This window comes from Saccopteryx bilineata, chromosome 2 (genome assembly GCF_036850765.1).
Source record: "Saccopteryx bilineata isolate mSacBil1 chromosome 2, mSacBil1_pri_phased_curated, whole genome shotgun sequence".
Lineage (NCBI taxonomy): Eukaryota > Metazoa > Chordata > Mammalia > Chiroptera > Emballonuridae > Saccopteryx > Saccopteryx bilineata.
This window is the reverse complement of record NC_089491.1, coordinates 323,374,519-323,394,205: the sequence shown is the minus strand read 5'-3', so window position 1 is coordinate 323,394,205 and position 19,687 is coordinate 323,374,519. Positions and strand designations below refer to the sequence as shown.

Below are 19,687 nucleotides of genomic sequence, written 5' to 3'. Positions count from 1 at the left end.
ACTTATTTTTATGTGTTCAGAGACCACCATGCTTCCCGAATCAGAGCGCCTGCCTGTGATACTCAGTACCAGCATGAGGAACTGGGCGCTAAAGCGGTCCGGATGAACCAGAGACTCTGACAGGGGCCGGGCGATGGGCTGCTGGTGAAACTATCGTGTCCTAAAGCCTTGACCAAACCCAGGTTCAGGACTGTGGGAGCTGTGATTGAGGGGGGAAGGAACCACTCCAGTATTAGCACAAGCCAGTCAGTTAGATGAAAGGAATCACTGAAAATGTGCACCCCGGGCCACAGTGCGCACATACCATGGGGCCCCCCGGGAGCCGCAGCTCGGGCGGTGGATGCACGGGATGTTGTAACAAAGCGGGTTCACAACAAAGCCCTGTTTGTTAGTTTGTTTGTTTGCTCTGTGTGGGGCACCGACAAAGGCACGGCCTCTGGAAATCCGGAGGTGAGCCTCTCTCCCTGTTTGATGTCCATAATTGTACCCCTCCCCATGGGTGCTGCAAGACACCATGGGGTGGACCTCCCTGGACCACACCTGTCTTCTCAACAAGATTCCACAGAGATTTCAGTCCCCTACATCCAAGGTCTGAGACAACTGACTGCTTTCCCTCACATCTAGAACCTTTCATCTGGGGAAACTGAGCAAAGAGTCCCTTGAACCTTTTCCCAGTGAGCCTAATTCTCCCACAGCCCTCAGCTGCGATGTGCACCCGTTATTACCAAGCTTTCCTCCTAGCGCCCCGCCCCACGCCCTCCTCCCCACACCTCAGCCACGGGGGGAAGCAGACCGTGTAACAAGTTGTCAGAAGCCATTGAGCCCTTTCATTGAGGGACAAAATGAAGGTCAGTAGCTTTCATCCAAGACATTAAAGAATAAGTTTGGTAGAACCTGCCTGCTTGCGTTGCTCATTTATATGTCTTTGCATGTTTGAACTTCAGTCAGTTTTTTGGGGGGGTTGGCCAGAGACACCACCAGTGCACAAAGAGGAACAGCAATTTCACTCACAGACTTGGGAAATTTATTTTCTGAAGAGTTGAGTCTGATTGAGCAACAGCAGGCACCCCTGGAACAGCTCAGCTCTCTCAGTGTCTAAAACTTCCATTCAGCGGGCCGAGACACGGTCCGAAACGCACCAAGAGTCAATCAGTGTCGTGGGATGAGAAAAAGCAACTGAATAAAAGGAGAGAGTGACACTTCAATCACCCAATTCCTTCTCCTGAAACCCCACTATTTAGAAGAAGGCCACGGCTCCCAAGGTGCCTCGTTAGCATTTGAAGCGCCTCTGCTTATCTGAATAAGTTCCAGGTGCCCCATGCAATCAGACAATTGACATTTCACTGTAATCAATATCAGACTTCAAAGAGGTCAGAGCCTGCAAGTGAAGATGAGAGTCAGAAGTCAGAGGCTCCATCTCAGGGAAGGAAGGAGAAAGACTACAGGAGCAAAGACGGGGCCCTTGAAAGCAGAAGGGGTCACAGTGCTGACCTCTCCTCATTCTGCGAGGGGCTGGGTGTGGAACATAACTTATTTATATGAGCAACCTTATCTTGGTAGCCAAACATTCTAGGAAGAGTCAGCCCCAGTCATTGAGGTGGATTAGATTAGGGGGAGCCAGCTGAAGCCTCTCCTTTTACTAGTTCCTGGGGGCCTGCCCTGGCTGTGGGCTCCCTACTGGTCACACATGGATGTGTAAACACATGGACAGTTCTCACGCTGCCCGTGGCCTGTGGCAGCAGCACAATCTCCACATCTACCGACAGTCACTCTCCCGGGGCCTATCTCGGGGGCTGAGCTTCACTCTCACAAGCTGCAGAGGGCTGTGGGTGGTCTTCAGGGGCCCTCCCGAGAGCCCTACGAAGAGACAAGAATGAATGTGGGGAGACTGAGGCGCCACATGGGGGGAGGGGGAGCGTGCATCCCTTTCAGGACGTCCATCCTCCTTCCCCATGAAGCCTCTCCGGACGTTGTGGAAATGGCTTCACCTCAACCAAGGGCAGGGTGCAGGTGCCCTCCAGACGGAGGGTTAAAGCAAATCTCTGTAACCCACACTGGACAATAAAAGTAGCTTGCCCAAATGACCACACCTTGGTGAGTATAAAATAGGAGCCCAGTAAAGGCAAACGTATATTTTATTCAGTCATGTGATCTTAGATGCAAAACGAAACTTGCAAACACTGAGAAAAGTGCCCCTAACAGCCACTCTGAGGCTGCAGGGCCTTCGAGAGAACCCGGTCGTATTCTGCCACTACCCGTCCTCCCAACCCCATCCCAGTTAGCGCGGTTTCAGGTGGTGGGTCACGTCACTCAGCGGTGTGGTTCTCACAGCCCTGGTCCCAGACCGGTCAAGTCAGACTGCCCTGAGGATTTGGGGGCAGGCATCCGTGGCTGTCAATCTCCCTACATGATTCCAAGGGGAGACCAGGGTGAAAGCGCTGATTCCTACACACCTCAGCAGCTCTGAGAGCGTGCCACACGCCTGTAAAGGATCTTGAAAGAAATATGTCCTCACCCCTGTCCTCAGAACCTGCTGGGTCCTCGTTAAACACACCGATTCCTGGGTGCTGACGCTCATGACTCTGAATTTCTGGTGGTGAGGCAGGTGAATTTTATGTATGCTAGAGGCTGAGAATCTCCATTCTGATCCCAAACTCCCACCAATGCTATTTTTTAGTTTAATAAAGAATATGGGACCAATGACATACTTTTACAAATACGCCCCGAAAAATGTTTAAGAGAGTATAAGCGTAGGAGGAACAGTAATTGGTAATGTAAATATATTCTTATTTACAATTTTACTGAGTTGCACTCTAATCTACTCAAAAGTTTGGCAACTAGTGTCACTCACAGACGGATTTGGCAGCAGAAGGAAATCATGAACAGCATGGCCGTAAATGGGGAGCACCGAGGAGGCGGTGTGGGGACCCAGGGACAGAAGTCACGCCAGGTGGCAGAGGACGAGAGGGAAGGTAAGGCCCTCAGCCTGAGAACAGAGAAGGTCTGACAGAGGTCGGAGGTGGCCCCGAACATATGAGGGATCTTAAGAATTTGCAAGAGGAAACAGGCTTGTTTACTTTTCGGAGGGCAGAATAGGAATGGTAGCGGAAATTAAAGGGAGGCAATTTTATTAACATAGAGAGAGTGCCCATTGATGAGACAGGCTCGATGTTGAAGGTGGGCTCCCCACTCTGAGGGTATTCCAGACGAGTCTAGGTGACTCATCACATCACCGTGGAAGGCAATTTGTTTCAAGTCCCTTTCAGCTCTACGATTATAAGTATAAAAGGAGAGAAGAAATGTGAGGCTGTATCTGATTTTTATAATGATTCTTTCTGCAGAAACCACTACCATTTATTGATTTAATCATCATTTATTGAAAACCTACTCTGTGCAAGGCCCTGTGCAGAGCTTTGGGGTTACAGAGCTGAGGAAGACACAGTCCTGCTCTCGAGGAGCTCCCATTCTAACAGGGCAACGGACAAGTTTTCAACAATTATGTTACAATAAATGTGATAATATAGGTATTCATGGAATACTGTGGGACCACAGAAGAGAGATCTCACTCAACTTGGGAGAACCTTAGAAAGAAAGCTAAGTATAAAAGAATAAAGAGGCATTAGTAGAGTGGACAGTGGTGGTGGTGGTGAGGAAGACCATTCATTCCGTGCTGAGAAAACAGCACGTGCAGAGGTTCTTCTCTGGGAAGAGTGAAGAGTCCACTATGGTTCAAGAGCAGCATCTGTACAGGAGTCGGGAGAGATGGGGCTGAAGAAGTAAGCCAGGCCCAGGTCATGGAGGACCCTGCATGCCACCATGCTCAAGAGCTGGTACTTTTTCTTGAAGGTTGTGGGAAACCATTGGAGAGATTCAAGCAAAGAAGTAACGTGCTCATATTTGCAATTTAGGAAGATCATTTCTATGTCAGCAGGAAAGAAAGACTGGCGAAAGAGAAGACGGAAGAAGGAGACCAGTAAAGAAATAATGAAGTCCTCCACTAAAAGAGAGCTGTGGGCGGGGTGGGGGGAGACGATATGCATGACATTGAGTGTCTAGCTTAGGAGGTTACGCCAGCAGGTTTCAGGGGCTGAGACAGATGGATGTGCGCAGTGAGAGAGGGAAGAGCTCAGGGGCGCTGCTGTGCTCCTGGCTTGACTGGCTGAGGTCAGGAATACAGGGCGAGAGCGGTTTGGGTGGTGGGAAGAAGGGTGATGAGTTCAGTTTTGGAAATGTTGAGATTGAGGTGCCGGTGGGGTTTCCAGTTCATCTTCAACAGGCATGAAAATACTCTTGCAATTCCAGTCCCTGAATTCTGCCGAGCAGAAAATGTCAATCATCTGGAAAGGGATTAAATCAACCCAGCCACGTTAGAAATCATCCTTTCTGACTCCACTTGCCTTGAATCAGAACGGAGTGCCAGGAGCACAGTGGACGAGCTTTTCCTTGTTCCCCATCTGAAACTCATCTGTGGGAGCCAGCTAGCCTGCCCGCACTAGGTGTGCGGCGAAACGGCGGGTCCTCAGTAAGACACATGGGTGCTGGCTGTCTGTGCAGACGCCCTTCCTCTCCACACCCTCTGCACAGACTCTCAGTGGATTTCCTCTTTCCCAATGTCATATCTGTGTACTTCTTACTACCACCAGCCCTCCATCCCTCTCCGTTCATTCTCCAAACAAGCCAAAGGTTTGTAACCATTACAGATTTTTAATTTAATCATCTTCCAAAACGTCAATCTCATTTTTCTTGAAAAACAACCCACAATACTTAAGATCGGAAATAATGTCATTCAATTTGTACAAAACTGAGTAATCTCTCGCACTCGGTGCATGTAACTAAAATTCCCTTAATCATTTTTAACCCTTTCAGACCTCATGCATTTTGGGGGCACTGCTGAGAATTCTTGGCATACGACACAAGGCAAGGCGTGCCCTGACAAACCATCCATACTGGACAACAGCACACTGAGCACGCGTCAGAGGGGTACGTCCGCTTCTACACAACACCCCCTCCTGCCCCGCCCGGCCTCCCTCGGGCAGACACTCACAGCCTTTGCGAAGACCCCCATGAGCTCCGGGAACTGGTGGGTTAGGAGCGCCAGCATGGCCGTGAAGGAGCAGAGCCCGGCAGTGAAGAGGATGAAGAAGGGAAGCTCCTTCTTTGGGTAAACTGAGACTTCGTGGAAAGCTGTGGAGAGATCGGAAGGGAGATGTCAGGGCTGGAGTCGAGCGCGTTCCAGGGGTTTGTGTGTGTGTGGTGGGCTCTCCAGAGCTCTGGCTGAAGCCGATGAAAACGGCTCAGCACCCGACGGAACCACAGTCAAGGCCGCAGCCCACCTCAGGCCCCCTGACAGCGCCCCCCACGTCCACGGTCAAACTCCAGCGCTCTATCTAGAAGCACGACACAGCTCATTTGGCAGGAACAGGAACACCATCTACGCCTAAGAGGTAACACTCCTTTTTCAAAAGCGAACACAAATAAAACTTTATTCAAATTACAAAACACATGTTTACTGTATAAAACCCTAGAAGATCCAAAAGGAAGTATATTGAAAAAAAAGAACCCCGTCTCTGGATTTTCACCTTCCTGTACTTTTAATCACTGCAGTGGTGCACTCTGGGTGCGGGCAGGAGGGCCACCCAGACACCTGTGGCGAGGCCCCAACTGCGGCCGGCCCGCCCCGCCCCCAGGGCTGAGCCGGAGGTCCGGGTCACTGGCACAACTGCGGGGGATTCGTGATGATAAGCAGACTTCCAACCACCACAAAATAAATTAGTAACTGCTGCTCTCTGGAGCACCTTTCATGACTTTTAAATCTTAAATGCTGGGTTTGGGGAAAACAAAAAACTGGGGCACAAGAGGCAGGAACAGACTCCCCTGCTCCCTGTGGCTCTGTGGCTGCTGGAACCTGGCCAGAGGGGTCTCGCTGTGGCCCCGGGGTGGGGGGAGGCAGGGAACTCCGGACAGCGATGAGTGGGCCCCAGGGAGCACCCCGCTGCCCCCAGCTCCCCCAGGTGGACAGGCCCTTCCCCGACCACCCAGCTCGCGGTCCCTAGGTCTTGGAACAGCAGCCCTAGGACCTGGCCAGAGGGGTCTCGCTGTGGCCCCGGAGTGGGGGGGGGAGGCAGGGAACTCCGGACAGCGACGAGTGGGCCCCAGGGAGCACCCCCTGCCCCCAGCACCCCCAGGTGGACAGGCCCTTCCCTGACCACCCAGCTCTCGGTCCCTAGGTCTCGGAGCAGCAGCCCGCTCTGCTGGAACCGAGGCTCGGGGGGGCTGCGAGGGAGAGAGGGACAAGTCTCCAGGCCACGCACCAGCATCCAGGGAGGTCGCCCTGCTAGGAGTCACACACAGGGTGGAGGTGCACCTGGGGCCGCCGTGGCAACCACAACGCTTTAACATACAACATGTATGTGGGCAGCATGTAAAACAACTGACCCTCTCCATAGCCTCCCCCTCAAAACCCAGCCCCCCGAAACTGGGAGGGGAGATCAAACTTGGAACACTGAGTTCTATTAAATAAATGTGAGCCATAATATTCTGTTTCAGGCTTATAAAGATTATTCCTGTAAAGTTTCTCTTAAGAACAGTAATCTTGTTCTAATAGTGAATCTATCCCCATGGAAACTTAATTACACTCAACTAAAACATTTTAAAACAGCGGATTTTTCAGAAAACTGTCTATTGTACCAGAAGACTGAAACTTTAACAAGGCTTTCCCTGAAGGGGGGTCGGAGGCAAAGGAGGGGCCCACGGCCAGGATTTCTGACATGGAATCTAACGTGCTGTGAGACACCAGGCCCTTCCCGCAGTACTGCTCACACAGTAAGGTACTGCACGTCACTGGGGACTCCCGGTTCCCTGGGTAACGAAGCCGCGCAGGGCTGGCCAGCAGGGAATGTGGGAGCTGCTTTCTGTGACCTGAGTTGGGACAGCGATTTGCTTTGCACTCAGACCCCACCATGCGGAGATTTATGGCTGGCTCAATAATGCTGGTGTTGGACAATTTACTATGCATGCAGGGCTCCAAAGTTACACTATTCCTCTGGGCAAAGTATCTGAGTATGTTATGGCTATGAGGTATGCTATGCCTGGGGCTGGGAAGGGGAGGAGGGCTGGCAGGAGAGAGGATGGGAAGACAGAATAGCCAAACTTTGGAGCTTATTATCTGAGGGAGATAGATATGTCCTAGGTCAGGGCCACAGGAAGAGCCTGGATGTGATCTTTGTGCACAGTACGACTCAATGATAACCAGTTGGCCAGGATTGTCCAAACCATGCTATATCACAGTCCACAGAACTATACTTTCCCTGTGTGTATGGGCACCCGACTGTGGGCCTGGACAGCACCAGACAGCAGGGGCCCTTGTGCTGGAGGCCGTGCTGGGGCTGCAGGCATGCCCTGCACACGGCTGACCCCAGATGCTCATGGGAAACCTTCTGGTGGCTGTGTGTGTGCCCTGCACATGGCTGACCCCAGATGCCCATGGGAAACCCTCTGGTGGCTGTGTGTGTGCCTTACACACGGCTCAACCCAGATGCCTGTGGGAAACCCTCCGGCCAAGAGCAAGTTGCCACAGAGAGCATGCCCGCCCACCCGCCACTCCATCTCTGTGCGGCAGCAGGGTTCTGCTGTGCCCTCCCCTCCTGCTCATCAGCAGCTCCCTCTGTGGCCAGGGCTGCTCCCCGGCTCCCGGCCGTGCAGGCTGCACTGCAGTGTGGTCCAGGACGCACCCTGCACGCTGGCCCAGCCCAGGCACCATCAGCCCGAGACCAGGGGTCTCTGTGCTCAGGACAACACGATGCCTTCACACCTAAGTTCCAGCCCTCTGGGGTCTTTCTCTGATGAATCTGAAGAGATCTGGAGGAGCAGGAAGCCAAACCCACTCACATAACTCACTGAATGCATATGCTACCAAGTAAGGACAGGGTTTGGGAGAAGAACATTAAAAGACAAGAATCGTGATAAACATTTCTCATTCCCCGCTTTCCCCAGCCCTTCAGGCGCACCCCCCCACACTCACACTGGCTGAAGGCAGGAGACAGGGAGGACAGACTTACATGGGAGTAGTTCTCGGTCTGCTGTCTCTGTGCAGATCGGGTAAGGATAAAATAGATGCCCCTTTTCCAAGGGATAAGGGATCATCCGAAAAGCTGAAAAGGAGAGACAATATGTTAGAGGTTTACTGTTCATCTCATAACTTCCCAACTTCAACAGTGGCCTTCTGAGCATTATTGTAACAGGGAACACTTCTCCAAATAACTCGCAGAAAGGATGTAAAACTTCCCTAAACTCTGGGTCCTGTGCCAGATAAACTGTCCGAGGTGCATTATGATGCATGACTCACACGTTAATCTCACACTGTACATTCTGGGCACACCTCACAAAACTGGGTGGGGACAGGGGTGCAGAGGAGTAGGGAAGCCATCAATTCCAATGCCCAGGGTTTCCTCATCCACAAAATATTATTGAAATGTCATAAGCACTAATTCAATGCAGCTCAACTGACGGGAACACACAATGCTTCCCCAAGAAGCAAATGTGGAGGGACTCGCTGGAGCCTGTTACGGACGTACAAATATGAAAGGCGTTCTACCGGGCCTATTTTGAAAATATGTCTAGGTGGATTAGAATTCTAACCGAGATGGATAAAAACAAAAATCTAAACACGCATGACTGGGGAGGTATTTCTAAGCTTTATGAAACTGTTCAGTCTTCAGTATCACATGGGGAAACGGATGAGGAGAGATTAATGATCTGCAGTTTGATGGCCGGCCACCTGACTTCTGCTTTGGTGGCACCAGATGACATGAGCTCTCGTGCCGAAACACGGCTCTCCAGTCAAGCCATCCCCTCCTGTGATCACGTGGGCTGCTCTCCCTGTTCCATGCCATCAGCGTGCTAGTCTCACTGCTCCTACCGACGGCGCTTGCGGATGTGACTTCTCCCCAGCAGACGTACCTTACCGAGTCCACACCGGGACGCTGGGGACCGGGGCTTCCCTGTGTGTGGAGGACGGGTGGAGACAACACAGGATTCCTTTTAGCTTTAAATGTGTTTCAAGGAATCGTGGCTACATCCTTCTCTGTGTGATTACCTAAGCCTCCTCCAAATGCTGTCAATGTACATATTTATCTTTTGCATACTTATTTCAAACAGAAATCAGAAACAAAGAATGTTCTCCCTCACAAGAAACGACAAGGTCCCATTGTAACCGGCATCGGTGCACATATGGTATTTATTCTGGTGTCTGAATATTATTTAAAAGTAAAAACCGTTATGTATGTGAGTCCGGCATTTGGAATGCAGTCAATCCGCACCGCGGTGGTATCACGCCGGGGTTACAGCGCGCTGCTGTGGGGAATATAAATCACTGCGAAGGTGGGATTAGGGGAGAGCGGGGTGCTGGCAGCTGCTGAGGGAAAAATGTTATCAATTTTCCTCTCATAACAGAAACCTCTTAAACAGAGATTAAAACATTAAAAACACCCCCATCTTTAACTGTTCTTAAAATGAAAGGCTCGCCCTCGTTCAATCAGACCTTCACTCTCATGCAAACAAAGATGACTTTTGCCCGTGACAACCGACCGGCTGAGAGGGGCTCCCCACACAGGTTGCTAACACCCAGAGATCACTCGGAGAAACCAGGAACCTCTCCGTAGAACTACGCTGGCAAGAGGAGGCAGAAACACTACACAACCCCCCAAAAGCCTTTTAGTGCCTTTAGAGGATCTGGTCCCATCCTATACTGGACACTCTTCTGGGAAGTAGAGAATTCATATTTAAACTGCAATATGGCAGGATTGTAATACCGCCATCCATAATGATGGCTCCTGTGAAAGCATCCTCAAAATATGGGAAAACCTATGTGGAAGTTTTTAATTTATTTAAAAAAAAATCCAGATTCTCCATGTGCAACTAGACCGCTGTAATTAAGAGTCTATTAAGTGCATATAAATTTTACTACTAGATTTTATTCAAAAATTGAAGTCAGTTTGCAATTTTTAAAATAAAATATAGGAGTGCAAGACCTTGAGAGTGCTCAACCATGGAAATCAAACGACTAGTTGGTAGCCTGTAAGTCAGATGCTGAATGGCCTTAATGCTCCAGTATTTGGCATGTAAGCAGACTTTTGTGTAGCAAGTTAGCCTTTCCTTCTTCTAATCAGTTCGGGTCTTCTCGGAGAGGGCAGAGACTTGATTATATACAACTTAAAGAATACACACACACACACACACTACACTCTCTCTCTCTCCTCTTGCATCTCCCCCACCCCATAACTGTAAAGATGCTTTTTAAGGTGCTCTTATCTTTTTTTTTTCTTTTTCTTAAGTGAGAGGTGGGGAGGCAGAGAGACAGACCAGAATCCATCTGACCAGAATCCACCTGGCAAGCCCACCATGGGGTGATGCTCTGCCCATCTGGGCTGTTGCACCTGAGGTATTTCGCTATTTTAGTATCTGAGGCGAGGCTATGGTCAGCACCCAGAGCCAACTTGCTCCATCTAAGTCATGGCTGCGGGAGGGGAAGAGAGAGAGAGACAGAGAGAGAAGGGAGAGGGGGAGGGGTGGAGAAGCAGATGGTCACCTTTCCTGTGTGCCCTGATGGGGAATCAAACCTGAGACATCTCCACGTGGGCCAACGCTCAACTGCTGAGCCAACCAGCCAGGGTCTAAGGTGCTCTTAAAAGTCACTCTTTCTCATGCCAGTTATTATCTACATTGAGTTCATTAAATAATATTAAGACATTTAGCTTCACTAAACAAAAGCAAATACAATTTCTGTCTGCAAGTCTATCATTCAACCGCCCTGCTGTGTAGGGTCAGCAAGTGTGGGATGACAGGGAGGTCAGGAGCGAGTGAGAGCTGCACAAGCAAATATTAACTCACTGGCTTGGCAGTGCACATAAGAATGAAAAAAAGGGCCATTTGATTTATTTCACAAGTGATCACAAACTTCCTAAAAATCTTTTTTGGAGATAACACATTTCTGAGCAATTAAAGGTATGAATGTACTTGCTTAAAAACAAAACAGAAAAGCCAGCCCACCCAGTGTCACTGCACGGCGCACACAGAACACGCGTGCACTTTCCTGCTGTGCACCTGCTCTCCTCCCCCCATCTCTGCGTGCTTTGTCGAGGGTGCAGGGAACTGGGACCTCGTTACTGAGCCCGCCGGGCCCTCCTCAGTCACTCTGAGGGTCCACCCTCTGCCTTCCACCCCTGAGCAGGCCCGTCCTCCAGGCTCCGAGCCCATGATGTGCCCAGCGGACCCTCCACCGAGAATGGAGAAAATCAACAGAACCAAAGAAGGGACAGAAGGAAGGACATGTAAACAAGTCCTGACTTTCCCCAGTGACTCCTCATCCTACCCACGAAACAGACAAAGACAGAAGGTAACGGTAGATGTTTTGTTTGTCGAGTTGTCTTTTCAAAGATCTCAGAGACCTTTATACAGATTACTTGCAACATTGAGAATGGAATTTGAATCCAAGCTCTACCTCCTCAAATGTGTCTTCCTCATGCACCAAAGATAGAAAAATGAGCCACGCACACCTGGCCCCTGCAGCGACAGAGCTCACCGCCCAGGGCAGAAAACAGCTAATCCAATAATCATGACAGCACAAGGGCGCGTTCCCACTGTGACAGCTCCCGCAGGGGAGGTCCACGGGGCTGTGCATGTCTAGGGAGGGGGCAGTGATAGCTAATGGAGGAGTTCAGCTTGACCAGGCTGACTACTGCATGCACTTGGGTGGGTCTTCCCTGTGACCAGTCTCTTCATCTGTAGAATGAGAATACCTCGGCCTCACGAGGTTGTTAAAGGGACTGCGTGTGACAGCAGAGGTCAAGGGCATGCAGAGACAGCGCCTGGCTGCTTGACAGAGCTAGCTCTCTCTGTACCCTCCCTTTTGCTAACCCCAGTGTTCACCCTTTCTGCACTAGATCATATTCTAGCTTATAAATTAAAATGCTGCTTGTTTGGAAACAATTGGAAGTATATATGATAGAACAGAAAATTATCATCAAAATACAAATGTTATGTTCTCACTTTTCCCTGCGCTGCAGGAAACCGCCCATGAAGGCCAGCTGTCCTTTGTGAGGCCTGTGGGCACAGCAATGCAGAAAGCACCCAGGTCAGAAGCCTGGGCTCCGGTCCACGTTCTTTCTGCACCCAGTCCGTGGCCTCGGGAGAATCAGCCTCCCTGGGTGAGCTGATGTTCCATCCTGATTCTGGAGAGGAATTCTCGAGTTTACAGCAGATTCATGACTTGTTGGTCACCCTATCACTCTGTTCCTCTGTCCATGACAGTACTGCTCACACATACGCATGTGAATGTGTGTACATGTGAGTGCATCTGTACCTGCTCACACTCACACGTTTTCCCCCAAACATTTCAGAGTCCTATTCCTCTTGGTATCGCCAACACGATGCCTGGCACAAGGGAGGTGTTCAGTAAATCTTGCTGAATAAAGGAATGAACAAATTAATGCACAATCAGGAAGAGCAGAGTTTTCCCTTTAAAAACTCAGGTGGCTTCAAATTGTGGTCAGTCACCATGACTGGATAAAAGGAGGGAGCAGGCTGGTCCCACCGGGTAGGCAGTGGGGGAGCATCAGTCAGGGTCTGAGACTGGCTATTGGTACACGGTAGCTACCACCAGGGACTTCAGCTGACCATTGCTTTCTCCAGAGAAACACAACCTCAGGCGTATGGGGTGATGGGGTGGGGGTGGGGGTGGGGGTCTGCCCTCCACAATCCAGAAGGTGCCAGCCTTTTGGAGGAAAGGTTTAGTTAGAGGAAATGCCCCAAGGCCCACATGTTACAGCAAGTAGCATTTACCGTTAGGTTCAAAGAGAATAAATTAGAATCAGAATTTTATCCTATGCTTCAACAATGGGCTATTTTCTTCTCTCAAAGGAAATACTCTGCTTAGTCCCCCTAAAAAACACCTTCATATCTTATACATTATGTAGTGAATTCTTTGGGGAAATAAAATCTCCAAAAAGAAAATAAAGAGTCTTATTTGGTCAAGTGGAAAAAATTGAAACAAAGAAAGGCTAAGTGATGTGCCCCATGGCATACTAGTCTTGATATATAGAACTAGAAAATCAAATCTTCGAGTTCACAGTAGAAATCAGCAGACTACCCTGCTTTATAAAATAAATACAGCCAAACAGCCTTAAAAAGATCTAGGTAGGAAGGAGATAAGGCCACATTAGTAGTTAATACAGGCAAAACAGAAGATGTGCCATTTAAAATAGGGCCCCTAAAGGCACAATACCATTGTAAATAAGACCCAGTTCTAGTGAAATCCGCATTCATGTCGGTTTTTTATATTCAACTCATACTTGCCGCGGCGTATGTGTGTGCACGTGTGTGTGAGGATAACCAGAACCTGCAGTGTTTAAAATAAGTATAATTCAGATAAGGTGGCAGCTGTGTAATGAACTAAGAAACATATTTTAAATCTTGTAAATTAAAACTTTTCCCCTTTCTTGATGATCCTGACTTTAAGAAACACGCTGTGTAATTTCAGGGGCTGGGACAGTGATGAATCAAACATGTTAGAAACCTTTGAAATGCTGATGTATTTTTGGTTGGAGGGCTCTTTTTTTTAACCACCATATGTTTCAAACCCAAACAATCTCTGCCATGCATCAGCTGGATTTTGGGGTTTTATCAAAAATGTGAGTTACTTCAGCCTGATTGTTGGGACACTCGCTTAATTCCACAAAATGACTAATGCTCCAAAATTAAAAAAACTCATTAAAAAGCAAAGCAAAATAAACTTCCATCCCCACCCCTAAACGACACTTTCAACAGATTTTTTTTTTAATCTCCAAAAGATAAACTGACTAAAAGAATACTCATTTTTAACCTAGAAACTAGTGAAATTAGGTACTGTTACTTTCCTCTTTGAAATCCCTTTCTAATAAAAATTGGACGTTGGCAAGGAGTTGGTGATGCCCTTCAATTTCAGAAGGAAGAAAAAATGACTTAGAAGGAGAAAACCTAAACTACAAAGCTGGAGATGTCAAAAGGCGCCACCATGTGGTGTTGTGGAGGAAGTGCAGCATCCTGCTCTCTGGCCCACTCACCTCGGAGAAGGAGGGAGCAGCTCAGGTACTGCAACTACCCTGGAGGCAACTGCACAGAAGTCCTCTAGCGGAGGTGGGATGGGGCTATGCCTGTCAATATGGCCGGTGCTTCAGTGTTCAAAATTGGGCAGTTAAGTAAATATCACTGTAAGCAGCCAAGTCAGAAATCTAATTCAAGTCCTTTGATTTAAAACCCAGACTCAGAGATTGGTGGTTACTAGAGGAGAGGTGGGGGTGAAATGGGTGAAGGGCGTCGAAAGGTAAAAACAGCCAGTTACAAAATAAGTGATGGGGCTGTGATGTGCAGCATGAAATCTATGGTCAATAATACTGTATTGCACATTCAAAAGTTGCTATAAGAGAAGATCTTAATATATACAAATATCAAACCATCGCTTTGTACACCTGAAACTAATATGTCACATGTGAATCACACCTCACTAAAAAGTAAATTAAAATAAAATAAAATGCAGAGCTCTGACGCTTCCATTTAACTTTGAATAAACACCAATTTAAAGTGATGGCAAAAGATTGCACACAACTGCCTTACGTTGCAGTAGTCATTCTCTGATTTTAACTGCATGACAGTGCCCTGGACAGTAGGTTCAGTGGGTAGTGTCAGCCCTGCGTATGGACATTCCGGGTTTGATTCCCGGTCAGGGCACACAGGAGAAGCAACCATCTGCTTCTCCACCCTTCCCTCTCCCACTCCTCTCTCCCTCCTCCCCTCCTGCAGCCAGTGGCTCGATTTGTTCAAGAGTTCAAGCATCAGCCGGGGCACTGAAAATGGCTCGGTTAGTCCAAGTATGGCAGCCTTGGGCACTAAAAATAGCTCGATTCCAGGCCCTGGCCAATTGGCTCAGTGGTAGAGCGTTGGCCTGGCGTGCAGGAGTACTGGGTTAGATTCCCGGCCAGGGCACACAGGAGAAGCGCCCATCTGCTTCTCCACCCACCCCCTCTCCTTCCTCTCTGTCTCTCTCTTCCCCTCCTGCAGCCGAGGCTCCTTTGGAGCAAAGTTGGCCCAGGCACTGAGGATGGCTCCATGGCCTCTGCCTCAGGCGCTAGAGTGGCTCTGGTCGCACCAGAGCAATGCCCCAGATGGGCAGAGCATTGCCCCCTGGTGGGCATACTGGGTGGATCCCGGTGGGGCACATGCGGGAGTCTGACTGCCTTCCCGTTTCCAACTTCAGAAAAATACAAAAAAACAAAACAAAAAAAAATAAATAAAAATAGCTTGATTCCAGCAGCCCAGGGCAGGGGCTGCCGGTGGTCCAGGTGCCTGTGGGAGTCTGTCACACTATCTCCCCTCCTCTTACTTAAAAATAAATAAGTAAGTAAATAATAGATTTCACGTCAGATTTATAGCTTTGTTTTTAACAAGGACCAAAAGAGTTTGTAATAGATTATTTTTCTAAATATATGTATATACATATATACTCATATGCACACATATAATATTTATGCTTGTAGAAAATTTGAAAAGTACAAATGTGAAGGAAAAAAATAAATCACTTAAAATTTATTTAAAGATGTATTTATTTCCAGTCTTTTTCCTTCCTTTACACATAGAAATAATTTTTTTTATAAAACTAGGCAATCCTACATTTAAAATGTTTAATTCAGGATTCAAAAATACAAATATGGTTTTATATAGAATGATTAACTGTATATGCACAAGGACGGAAATAAGCACATCCTAGCCCATGAGTAGTGATGCAAAAATTGAGACCTCAGCAAAAGTTCAAGATCCTCTTATCCTTACTGTATTCGGGAAAGGCCTATGTGGCTCGTATTACAGGACAGAGGAGTGAAGAAACCGTGAATTTGGATTTACATCGTGGTTCTACCAGCAACGGCTGCTAGTTCTTCAACGTTACCCATTTCAGTGAGTCTGTTCCTCTCTTGAGCAAGTAACGTGGACACCTCAGCCCTCCAACCTCGGACGTTAGTGGGAGCACCCGGGATGATGGGAACGCAAACTCTCTGTATAACCACCCAGCTGTACAAGCACTCTTTGAGGCTCGTGGCATGCCACAGGCACTCAGTGCCAGGTGAGCACGCTCACGGCACAGGGTAGCTTCCTCGGAGCCGTCCCTGCCATGGGTCAGGCCAAGTGCAGAAGGACCCTTCCCCACAGGTCTCTGGCGGCCTGGCTATGCTGTTTTATGTCTGAAGAGTCATCTTTTTCTATTCTAATGAAGTGCTCTGCCCATGTTGTAACCTGAAGAAGTTACTGTCCCCCAACATTACTCTCCTGATTGATTTTGGAGCTCACTATGTCATTTCACATTTCTTGAAATCTCACTGTTGTCCCAGTTGATAATGATATAGTTAACTAATTTCCAAGCGGAAATCCCTATCATTCCTCATAGGAATTATATTATGCTTATGCCATCCCTAACAGTGCCTCTGTCCTCTTGGCCCCCCACGCCCACCCTTTTTGATCCTTTCTATCAGATCCAATGGATAAACTTCCATTACTATGCTTCCAAGATGCCAATCTATAAATATGTTCTTAGTTGGTATGTCAATCTGTGCGTTTAATTTTCCCACAACCATCACTAGGTGAGACCTCTCATTTTCAATGTTGCTGGGATTTTTTTCTTCTTCTTTTTTTCACCCCCTCAAGTTTAAATAAAAATTCCTCTTGTCTTGTCTGGATAGAACACCTTAAACGCAACAATGAGGAGCCCAAGCCAGAGGGGACTGTACCTGTGCCCACACACGCCCAAGTGGAGTGTGCTGCCCTAACACATCCAAACCCCAGGCGCAGGACACCTGGCGGGTGTGCACACACTCACGCGGTGCGGCCCGAGGCGTCAGCCGAGTCAACATCCTTCAAGTTATAAACGGCAAATTATTTAAGTAGGCCCGCTACTAATTCTTTAGAGAAATATTTTCAAAACAACTACCCAAAAACCTTTCAATCAACTTGAGTCCCATCTCTGTCAACCTCTACCCCACCCCGTCTGGCCGCTCACTGCTTCCTGCACTGATTTAGACTCCTGCAAGATTAGGGCAGGACAGGAAAAGGGAAGGGCGGGAGATTATGAAAATTAAAATGGAAGCAGCTAAGATAAACAGAGTGAAAGGGATTAAAAAGACATTCATTTATATGAGGCTCATCAGTGTGGGGGTGAACCAAGAAAAAATCCACAGAAGACTCTATGTCTATTTTCTTTCCCCAGAGAAGGGGGGAAATACTCATGCTACACGGTGTACTTGTTCTGTTTAATGATAACAGAGTGCCAGGGTACACGTTGTCCAATAATCCAGTCTGGAGCCTTTTCTCCTAAATTACATTCTCCCAGCATGCTTGCTTGTGACGCCACCCTGGTTCTTCAAGGCTTGGTTCAAATCTGCCATGGTCCCTAAGGTTATACATGGCTGCTCCACCCCATAGACCTCTCCCTTGTGAATAACCACTGGGCAGCTGCTATGTGCTGCTGGTTCCCACTCCCAATGGACGGGATACTTCTCCAGGATAGAGGGCGCCTGCCATTCGAGCCTGCTCTCCTCACACAGGCCAATGGTGCCAGCACCCCGGCACCCTCACAGAAGCACGCTGGTTCTGAAGCACGCCTGCTGGGGGTGTGTGTGTGTGGCCGTGGCCACCAGGCTCCAGTCAAGGCCAAGTGTGTCTCTCTAGCCACCCTCCCAGACAGGCTGTCAGGAAGTGGTGACCAGAGCCCAGCACGAGGCCTCACCCCAGCCACAGTTTCCCAGATGCTCAGGGGCTGTCCCTGTGTCCCAGAGGGCTTCTGTCTGTGCAGCACCCCCTGCCCGCACAGTGCAGACCACCCCACCCGCTGCCCGTACCGGTGCCTTCTTGAGCTCTGAGCGGTTGAGATGGCCAGGCTGCCGTACAGCCCCACCACGTGCTGGGGAGCCTGAGCACAGGTCCCCGGCTCAGTGAGGATAGGGCACATGGAGGGCCCGCTGTGGATGTGCCCACCTTCATCATTCAGCATGCACACTCAGGGAGACACAGTTCTAGCATCTTTTGTGCACTTAAAAAAAGTTTCAAAGAAAGTAAATTACTTACTGCCTTCCCACGTACAATGCAAAAGATTCAAAGCCCCTTCCACCCGCTTCCAGTGCGCCAGGTGAAAGAACGCATACGCTATTGCTTCACTGTCCCCTCTCTTCAGGATATGTTCTGGGGGTAGGATTAAGCTTTTCATTTCTAGTAGGTACTGAAATAAAAAAAGGCAGGAGACAGATGCATTAATACACAGTAATTGGGAATTCAATATTGCAAATAAAAAGGTTGATTTCCCTAAAGCCACCCCTCATTAGCACATCATCAACCTGCAACCCTATGTATGACTACATTTGACAGCAATTACAGAAACGTTCGCAACCCAAAGCTGGCTGACAGTAACTAGCGTTGTACTGGTTTACCACAGTGCCGGTCACAGGCTTTCAGGCTAAGACGCTGTGACCACAGAAATAAATACGGACTCAAACGGCAAAAAAAATGTGGAAGACACAATAATTTGGTATAATTTTATAACCGGAATGAAAGCATAGAGAATGGACAAATGCAGGCTGAGAAGTCACATGACTAAACCAGCTGCAGCAGAGAGACCTGGGACGGCTCGCACTGCCCATGACTTTGTTTATAAAGATCTATCAAGGAGAAGGACCCGGTCTTGTAGAAAGGGCCACCCATCCCTGCTCAGCTGCAGGAGGGGAGAGGGGTAGCAGGCGGAGCCCAGGAGACCAGGGAGGGCACAGCACAGAACCCACACAAAGTGTTCTTCTAGGTCCTTTCCCTCTGCACTCTGTCCTCCACAAAGGAGGTGGGAACACACGGCAGGCAAGAAACAACATTCTTGCTGAGGGTCAGAGAAGACTGAGTGTCCCTTTGCAGTGTTTTGTGTCTAGGACAGGAGGGGAAATGTTGGCCCTGGCTGGTGAGCTCAGCTGGCTAAGAATGTTGTTCCGAAACAAGATGACTGGTTCAATCCTCGAGATCACGACACACGAGAAGCACCCAATGAATGCACGACTGAGTGAAACAACACAGAAATGCTGCCTTTCCCCCTCCCCCTCTTCCCCGATTTGTCTCTAAAGAAAATCAAGTTCTGGCGATGGGTTGGAAAGTTGTCCTGTAGTGCAGAGGTTGCCAGTTTGATTGCCTGCTCAGGGCACATACAGGAGCAGCTAAATGTTCCTGTCTCTCTCTCCCTACCTCTGACTCAAGAAAAAAAAAAAAAAAAAGAAAACAAATTTAGGGTATTCTCTCGATTGCCTGGGGTTCCCCTGGTGGTCTATTACTCATTATCCCCTCCTCATCTGTCCCCAACACAGGTACACAGGCACCACCACCAACCACACCAACCTATGCATCACCTTTAAAATGGAAATCAGCAGATGATGGTGGGTGTGTGATTAAAATGTGGCAAACACTGTAAAAGGAAGTGCTGAGAGAAGAGATATTCAGCAAATTTAACATCACAAACAACTGTCTGAATTCAACTGTGGTTGATGGGATTTTTGAGAGAGAGCGAAGAAGAATGGAGGAATCCTGATACCCCTGGTGCTTCACGGTCCTGCACTGTGGGATCAATGCTGTGGGGGTGGGC

The 19,687-nt window shown here is 48.7% G+C and overlaps 1 protein-coding gene across 6 annotated transcripts in view; it reads right to left on the bottom strand.

The window, feature by feature from the left end:
- The window catches only part of ST7 (suppression of tumorigenicity 7), a 310,576-nt gene that overhangs the window by 2,927 nt on the left and 287,962 nt on the right, over window positions 1-19,687 (bottom strand). For 2 of the 6 annotated variants that reach the window (XM_066262164.1, XM_066262167.1), the window contains 3 exons: window positions 18,142-18,292; window positions 8,058-8,150; window positions 5,045-5,184 (listed from right to left, as the gene is read on the bottom strand). In XM_066262164.1, the coding sequence (XP_066118261.1) occupies window positions 5,045-5,184; window positions 8,058-8,150; window positions 18,142-18,292 (384 nt within the window). Of the gene's footprint in view, window positions 1-3,378; window positions 4,338-5,044; window positions 5,185-8,057; window positions 8,151-18,141; window positions 18,293-19,687 lie in introns of those variants that run through there. The other 4 variants (XM_066262163.1, XM_066262162.1, XM_066262166.1 and 1 more) reach the window with 4 other exon arrangements.